We start from the raw sequence: 9,032 nt of genomic DNA, 5'->3' as shown, positions 1-9,032 counted from the left end.
GATGACACAGCATTGGAGATGGGGGCATTGGGGAGTAGAGGGATATGGGGAAGAAATTCACCGAAAGATGAAAAACTCAATGTCTCTGCACCACTCCCTGAACCAACAAGTTCCTTCCTTGTCACCTCCAGTTCTAAATAGTTAATAAATAAATATTTAATACAAGCCTTATTAAAGAAATGATTGTATATGTTTTTAAACTGTAAAACAACAGTAATGATCATGAATCCTATTTCTTCCCAAGCTTGGATAATGGGCTATGGTTTGATCTTGAGAAATTTTTACAGCACAGGTATAAAATACCTAAAATAGAAGGTATTTATAATGGAAAAATCAATCTTAACTGTAGTAAGGCAAATAATGTCATTTCAATAGAACATGTATTCTCCTTCTAAGCAGTCTACTGTATGGCTGTATTTTCATTCCCCCTTGGGGAAAAAGCAGTAAGCCATCTGCAAATATTTACCCATGTGAAATCCAGCTGAGATTCTTAAGAAAACATTTGTACTATAGAACAGATAAGATAATTGAAAATGAGATTTCAAGATAATGCTTGAAAAAACGGAAAAGAAAATATCATCCCCATGGCTACTGGTCCTCTCTCCTCCCCGTTTTCTTCTCATTGGTGTTTCCTTCTTCTTAGATTCCAGAGCTTGTTTTATTTCTCAGCAGCCTTTCCACAGTGAGGTGGCTTCAGTTCCCCATTGGACATCTGAATGAAGCTGCAGTTTGCTCAGGAAGGGAAGAAAGAAAAGTTTAGATCTGTCTTTAGCAGCAGACAGATGCACTTCTGATTTCTTCAACACAAAGAAGATGTGTTTGCTGACTTTATACGTCACCTGAAAAGGAAAAGAAAATCCGTTAAAGACAGAAGAGTGGAAATATGACTTGAATTTTCCCAACAGGTAAGAAGTCAGTGCATTCATGAACCAAACCATGTGAAGGGGAAAGCTCTTTGAAATATGTATTTCAAATAATTATTTTATTCCCCATTTCTTAAATTTAAGGATGACAGGGCAACTTTTTGAAGCTTTTACATTTGTAATGCTTTCAAGTTTAAATCAGATTTTTTTACTGCAACTTTTCCTAATCACTTTGGAGGGAAATATCAAACATTGGAATAATTCACAGCAAACTCAAACAGGGGTGTTTATGTGTTTATTTTTCTTATTCTTATTTTATTTTATTTTAGACTTTTAACTTTCCTTTATTTCTGGATGCTTCAAGAATGTTTCTGCAACAATGAAGGAACAGGGTAAATGGCTTATCATTTGGGATACTATTAAACCTTCTATGTCTGTTTATGGTGATGAATTTTTTTTAAATGGGTATTGTAGCATGAGAAGTATGTGTCTCAGTATTACAGAGATTAGTTCTCTTAGTAAATATTTAAAGAGGAAAAAAGAATTCTACCTCCAGCCTAAGTCTCAATTCAAGGATGCAAAATATTATGTTAACACTTATGGTTAGTTTAATAATGTTGTTCAATAGAATTAACACATGCTGCACAGCATGGCGGTATAGGTTGTTTTTCCAAGGCATCATTTGCTAGAGATTATGTATTTTTCCAGTTGTCGAAAGAAGAGGGGTGTAAATTGCCTTATTGCTGAGGAAGTGTTTAAATTACCTTTTGTTATGACATATATGCTAAAATACACTTTTATTAACCCACATTACCAAGCAACCCAGTAACAATTTCCAGTTATTGGGAATGAAGCTTTTTTTCCTGGAACAATGACAAAATACAATCAGTGTGCAAAGAGTTAATGAACTGCAACTGCCCACATTACAAGGTCATTAAAAGGACATTCTTTGAAGGTAGAAAGTGCCACGGGAGCCCCAGAATCCACACTGAACACAGCAGGAGGACATTCGGCACTTGTTGATACATAATCATTGGCATTTAATTAGAGATTGTGAAATAGTGGATTAATAAGTAAACATAGTAAATAATACATAAAACACCACAAAGCTGGCTCAGCCTCATCTCCTGGTGGGCCCATAGAGCCTCCCCTGAGAGAGTAGAAGAGACAGCAGAGCAGGGCTTCTTTGCGGTAGTGCATGGATCCTAACTAGATAGGCTCGCACTGCACCCTATTTGCAAGGAGGCAGGGCCCAGACCTGGGGTCAGCCAGTGGGAGTGGTCAGCACAAGGAGCAGAGGCCAGAGATCCAGAGGATCATCACATGGACAACAATCCGTCCATACAGCCAGACCCTAGGTCTGTGACCTGTACACACCCTAACACTGGCATCAAGACTCTTTGAATATGTCTACACAGCAACAAGGAGTGAGCACCCCAGCTTGGGAAGACAAGATCTAGCTAATGCACTAAAATAGCAGTTTGGATGTTGTGGCTTGGGCTCTCAAGCCTAGGGGGCCAGGTGGGCTTGAGAGTCCAAGCCGCAATGTCCCCGCTACTAATTTTAGTGCACTAGTGTAAGCCTGTCTCCCCAGACTGGGAAGCTCACTCCTTGCTGCTGTGTAGACATATCCATGGTTGCAGTACAGCTACTGGCTAGCTTTGCTTTCCAGCACACACATCCTTGTGTGTATGAAAACTCTAGTCAGGCAATTACTGCTACTTACAGCAACTGCTACTTATAGTGGATTCCAGGGAAATATGCTTAATTTAGCTCCTGTTCTCCAACTTCTTGCTTCTCCAACTAGCCACATCACCCATTCACATGGGGCCCAATCCTGGAAGCTGCCAAACACTTTCAGTTCTCACTGAAATCACTGAAAATGGAGGGCACATTGGGGGTACAGAGAGAGTTGCCCTCGCATACGCACCCACAGAGGTGACTTCTTGGGATGATAATGCTGTCATGTGACTGTCTTTCCTCACTGGTTGCAGGGGTGGACGTAAAGGACCATGGAGGCTATTTCAGCCATTAGGTTGCATTAGCCTCTGAGGAGCATCTTTGCAAATACCTTCTCCATTCCCTCATACAATCGTACAGTTCCAGGCCAGAGCTTAGTATTATCCCCTTAGCACAGACTTCAACACTCACATTTGGATCAGCAAGGCCATACAAAGCCACATTAGTACAGTCATAATGCCATCCCTCATTCCAACAGGCCTGCACTAGACCCTTCTTTTTATGGGGATTAGAGGATTTTATGGGGATTTATCCCCATTTGTGACAGATCTTTCACAAACTTCTAGACTCAGTTGCCTGATCTGAAATGGTAGGACTTATTTCAAACAGAGGTATTTGAAGAAAGCAATCCAAACTAGAATTCTGCACCTAACATTCTACGGGCAGCTGAGAACCTGGGAGTCCTACGGGTGTTGGAGTTATATCACCTCGGTACAATACCCAGCTCAGCCGCAGACTTGTATGATCTAATGCAAGCCACTGAACATCCCTGTGTCTTAGTGACCTAATAAAGATAATGACCTAATAAAGCATTTCACAAAAGTGCAGTATATAAAAGAAAGTATTCGTCATAATTATTTTTCTTTTATTTGTTTTCTCTTAAAATTTATACTGCTTCCTCTTCCTGGCTTTTTCTCAGGGCTATCACAGTGTAATGTTTATTGCTACAGCTGCAGAATGATTGCTTCAGGCTTATTTCCCTCTCTCTCCCAACAAAGGGACTAAGGTGAGTCAAATCGGTATTGTTTAAAGGGATGTAAATGTACCTAGAGGTTGTGAAAAGCATAGTCTTGAAGAAATGAAAGATGGGCAAGCAACTATTCTATGTGGTTCTTTTTCTCTCTCAGGTTTGATACACAACCTCTTTCTGCCCAGAAATTCGCTGAGCTTTGGCTTTGAGTTCAGCTCTTCTAACTAGTCTCTAACTCCCAATCCACAGATTCATTAATGCTGAACCTGATTTCTCATTTACACCTGTTTTACAACAGTGTAAGTCTATTGATGTCAATAGATTTACACATACAGGTGTGTAAATCAGGAGTAAGTGAGAGGAGAATCAGGTCTTTGTTTCTATAGACCAGACACTGCATTTAGCTACAGTAAGATTCCTTTGTGTTGTTTACCGAACTAGTGCAAATATTAAAGCATGTATCTATGGAAAGGAAGGAGAGAACCTAAGCCTAGCATTCATTTGAAGATATTGTTGTATATGTCAAAGATGCTGCCTCCATCTGGTCCATATTTTTCTCTGCTAATATTTAGGGCCAAATGGAGGTGGTCTCTTTGACATCTACACAAGTAGAAAAAGGCATCCAGGATGGAAATCCAGTACACAATCATTGCACCCTGCTCCTGTATTCCACCCTGGACCCATGATGTTCATATTCTACAGACCTCATAAAGGTAGTATTCTAGGACAGAACATTGCATGGGGCAGGGTGGTTAATCTAATATGCTTTACCAGATACATTCCCTCTGTTCCCATGTTTGTTTGTTTTTAAAATATTACTTCTGCGCAACAACAGAGCATTGTGCATGAAGTCACAGGCAGACTTCTGCATATTATAGCATTGCTTAGTAATTTTTGGGTAGTTGGTGCCAGGCCTGAATTTAGCCCTTTGATTGCAGAAGCATGATTCTTTATTCTCCTGATAATCAAAAATGACTGAACCATTTTTGGTCAAACTTTCCAAAAATATGCACCTTTGGGCAGAGAGTGACCCTGCAATATTTTATCCTGAAAGTGATACTAAAAAACAAGAGGGTTTGAATGAGAACTGTTATGAAACCTTAAATAGAGTGGTCATTGATGTTCCTACTACAATATGCTACAATCACTGAACCGTGCGAAGAGAGCCACTGATTCCCTGTAATCGTGAGTGCAGAACCTCAAAAAGGCAGACTCAAACCACTTGTGTCAATCTCTTTGATTTATAGGTTTAACACTAACGTTTTACCATTTGCTTTTGTTTTCAGGATTCTTCAATGCTGTAAGTACTAGTATCAGATCTGCTCAAACAGAGCATCATGAAGAACAAGCATAAAGATTGAATCCTATTAATTATGGTCTTGGGAAGCTCCAAGCAAAATATCTTCTAAATAATTAGGGCCAAAAGATAATCTTTGTATTCTAAATTATGTCCATGGTTTTAGGATTCCTTTATGATGGCGAAACCCACTCAGCATCCTAGTGTGGGTTTGTTTAATCAAACTATTGCAAACAGCAGCAACTCACAGTTTTCACACTTTGATTCATGTCAGCCTTCTTTCCCTGCAGTCTTCTTGCTCATCACGGCTTATACTGTCGTTACAATAGTGGGGCTTTTTGGAAACCTTTGCCTGATTATTATAATAAAACAACAGAAGGAAGCTCAAAATGTTACAAATATTCTGATTGCCAATCTCTCCTTATCCGATGTCTTGATATGCATCATGTGCATTCCTGTCACAGTTGCATACACTTTGATGGACTACTGGATATTTGGCGAGGCTATGTGTAAAATAAGCTCTTTTGTACAAAGTATGTCTGTCACAGTCTCCATATTCTCACTTGTTTTAATTGCTGTCGAGAGGTACCAGTTAATAGTGAACCCACGTGGCTGGAAGCCGAATATTTCACACGCTTACTTGGGAATTATCTTCATTTGGGGGATTTCCCTTATCATATCCATTCCTTTTTTTATATTCCACCAACTATCTGATGAACCCTTTAAAAATCTCTCTTACCATAGCGATTTCTATATGAACAAAGTTGTTTGCATTGAGGCATGGCCATCAGTTGCGGAGCGACTGGTCTTTACGACCAGTCTGCTGGTTTTCCAGTATTGCTTCCCACTGGGCTTTATTTTTATCTGCTATCTCAAGATATTTGTATGTCTCCGGCGGAGACATGGTAAGGTGGACGGGATGAGGGAGAATGAGAGCAGACTAAACGAGAGCAAAAGGATTAACATGATGCTCATTTCAATTGTCGTGACCTTTGCAGCTTGCTGGTTGCCTCTAAATATATTTAATGTCGTTTTTGACTGGAACTATGAGGTCCTGATGAACTGCCACCATAACCTAGTGTTCACATTGTGCCACCTGGTAGCCATGCTCTCAACATGTATAAATCCTATCTTTTACGGATTTCTCAACAAGAATTTCCAGAAGGATTTAATAGTGTTAATTCACCACTGCAGATGCTTCACATCTCAGGAGGAATATGAGAACATCGCCCTTTCAGCCCTAAACACTGATGGATCCAAGGGGTCCTTAAAATTAAATAATACCCCTGTGAATAGCTAAAATAATCCAGCATGCCAGTCTCCAAAACTCTGTATTTATTGTAAATTTACTGATTCTTGTTGATTCTTTTGTAGGATTATAAAGGTCTTGAGCTGTTCCCACTAATGCCAGAGGGAGTCTTTGCCGTTTAGTTCAGTGGGAGCAGGTAGACTTATTGTGTAAACTGTTCCTTCTAAATAACATTTTGCTTATTAAGTCTAGTAAATCACCCCCCAGGAATCCTTTACAGTCAACACTAGTGAAATACCAGCAGTATTAGCGTATCATTTTTAAGCACATGATTTCACTATCAATAATTGGCTCCCTCAGAAATTTTCCCCCTCAGTGATACATGTGACATTCCCTGGGTAAAATGCTCTCTTCTGCTTCCCCAAGATAATCCATCCATGCCAAGATGCCACCAGTCCTGCCTCTGCCCTGCCCTCTAACCTAGTACCTCTCGACCCCGCTGTGTTTTCCCTGCACCTCAGAGAGGCTACTTCAGATGGCCCAACTACATGGCAGCTGTCCCTCATGATGGTGATAGATGCAGCTACTGGTGGTAGCAGTAGGGGCAGGCAGGATGTCCTGCAGCTTCTGACTAGGAGTGGCTGGTCCAGTAGGAAGCAGGTCCCCCTGCTGGATGGCAGTTTGGGGAACGGGTTCCCTTTTGGTTTTTGATGCAAGTGGTCTTCCCTAATTAATGGGGAGGCTTGGATTTCATGGCCGATGTATGCATGGGGAGGGGTGGAACCAGGTATCCCAGGGGTAGCTAGGTCAGGCAACGAGATTCCTCTGGGTAGAAATAGCAGGTCAGGGACAAGTGGGGAAGGAACCCAGATTTTCAGATTCAGATCTGGGGCTGGGAAGGTAGGCATTGCAAGGTGATGGGGGGTGAGGCAGCCAGCAGCAGCCGCAGGACTTCCACTCAGTACAGCAGCAGCTTGTCCTGCCTCTTCTCCTTTCCTCCTTGTGCAATGCTGGAGCAGCAGCAAGGATCAGGAGTGCAGGGATTACATGGTGTGTGCTCCATTGGCTCTGAGCAGAGCTTGTTGGGGGAGAAACAGGAGAGGAGTGCTCATTGGAGCAGATCCCACAGCACTGGTGGACGCACCCGTCACACGATGGCTGTCAGAGGCTGCAGCCGCCAGCACAGTCCTAGTGCTGAGAATGCTGACAAGCAGAGCTGGCCTTAGCCTTTTCAAGTTCTGTTCTACGCAGGCTCTTCTGCTGCGCTCATCACTGTAGCTCTCGTCAATGTGACTACACATCTATCGAAGCTGGCCAGTTAAACCATTTTTAGTTACCCCTCCGTCCACCAGTACCTGACTCCTGTATCTTGTTGTTACAGCAGTATGGGTACAGATGGACCAATGGTTTTCTGAGGGGTTAGGAAGATCATTCTTTGGGATATGTCCTTACCTCACTTATTTTACGTAAAAAGTGAGTCTGGGGGAAGCTTCGTTAGGGTCTCTCAACCCTCTCTCTGCTTCTCGCTTTCAGCCCTAGCGAGCACTTTCCTTTGTTTTATATGCACTTGCGCTGGTTTGCAGTTTCCAGACTTTGTTCACAATGAAAAGAGCTAGAGACTTAATTTTTGTTTTTAAATTAAAGTTGAGATGGGCCCCAAATGAGCCTCTGCAAGTGCCACCCAGCTCACCAGTATTCAAAATGAAAAATGCATATAGCATTTCTTTTATTTGTATTGTATTCTACTTTCTTTCTCCAGCACAAGTTGTAGGCGTCTGTTATAAACACCATAGATTCTGAAAACAGGCTCTTTAGAACAGCTATTATCAAACCGACTATGAATTCATAATTACTCATTGGCTTCAGCTACTAATACAGATGAAAACATGTTTGCCTTTGGATAGAAAATTTGTTTTGTGCTTTAGTTTCAGAAATATCCACCCCCATCCCTATGTGTTAGTAAGCGATAATCCACAAAAGGCTTCTGGGTAAGAGAGGGTATTTTTTGTTTGCCATGTATATCCTGTTCAAACTGGCTTTTGCTACAATGCAGTGCATGGAAGACTACAGCTGTAAAATTAATGTTTTTTAATTAAAACATACTGTTAATTGTTTTAAAAGTTAAGACATACTGAATATACTCTCTATCCACCTTTATGGTGCCATCACAGAATCAATTAGGAATGTCCTAATGGCAATAATTAGCGAGTTTAAATGGGGACAGCTAAAATACTAGACTGATATTCACCAGGACATTACTCCATTTTTCTTTTCCCGTTTGGATTATTGTTGTATACTCTCTACCACTGGTTTCAGAGTAGCAGCCGTGTTAGTCTGTATTCGCAAAAAGAAAAGGAGTACTTGTGGCACCTTTGTTAGTCGCTAAGGTGCCACAAGTACTCCTCTTCTTTTCTCTACCACTCTGGCTAGTTAGCACAGATATGTGTGTGTCAGAAAAGGCTTTCTTCGTCACTGATCAATATCTCTATGTACAGTGACCTCTAAATGCTAAATATATGACCTCAGTCTTGCAGTGGCAACTGATTGTGATGTCATAAACACAGAATTAGGTTTCACAGCAGGATGTACCTGAGAGTGACTTTTTTATCTTAATTTTTTTTTAATTTGAGAGAGAGATTTTCGGACTTATTTTGACCCAGCTGTCACCAGGCATATTTATGCCTTTGTCACTTTCTAGACTGACTACGGTTATTTACTATAATTTAGGCAGTCTGAACACCATTTAAAAAACTCCAGTTATTCTAAGACTGACAGTCTTAATTACTGTACTAATTCAAAAAGTATTACCCTCATTTTTAGTCACAAGTTCATAATAATTTTCAAAACAATTTTTTTTAAAGTCCCAAACTACTACAGAACTTTCATGATTCTGGCCTGACATAGCTAATAACC

At 40.8% G+C, this 9,032-nt stretch overlaps 1 protein-coding gene across 2 annotated transcripts; it reads left to right on the top strand.

Annotated features, from left to right (window-relative positions):
* The first annotated feature begins 235 nt into the window (after window positions 1–235).
* On the top strand, window positions 236–8,184 carry LOC311524750 (neuropeptide Y receptor type 6-like). Of its 2 annotated transcripts, XM_084636188.1 has the most exons (5): window positions 236–905; window positions 1,193–1,255; window positions 3,523–3,609; window positions 4,146–4,286; window positions 4,860–8,184. In XM_084636188.1, the coding sequence occupies exon 5, from the start codon at window positions 5,046–5,048 to the stop codon at window positions 6,168–6,170; it is 1,125 nt and encodes a 374-aa protein (XP_084492314.1). In that variant the 5' UTR covers window positions 236–905; window positions 1,193–1,255; window positions 3,523–3,609; window positions 4,146–4,286; window positions 4,860–5,045; the 3' UTR covers window positions 6,171–8,184. The 2 variants fall into 2 exon arrangements, with proteins under 2 accessions (XP_084492314.1, XP_084492315.1); XM_084636189.1 differs by lacking the exons at window positions 1,193–1,255; window positions 4,146–4,286.
* The last annotated feature ends 848 nt before the right edge of the window (window positions 8,185–9,032 follow it).

The sequence above is a fragment of the Lepidochelys olivacea genome, assembly GCF_965140295.1.
Source record: "Lepidochelys olivacea isolate rLepOli2 genome assembly, chromosome: 8".
Taxonomy (NCBI): Eukaryota; Metazoa; Chordata; order Testudines; family Cheloniidae; genus Lepidochelys; species Lepidochelys olivacea.
The sequence above is the reverse complement of the archived record's forward strand: the minus strand, read 5'-3'. Positions and strand labels throughout refer to the sequence as shown.

Excerpts from the sequence above, each read along its gene's own strand:
- LOC311524750 (XM_084636189.1), top strand. The coding sequence starts at position 5,046 with ATGATGGCGAAACCCACTCAGCATCCTAGTGTGGGTTTGTTTAATCAA.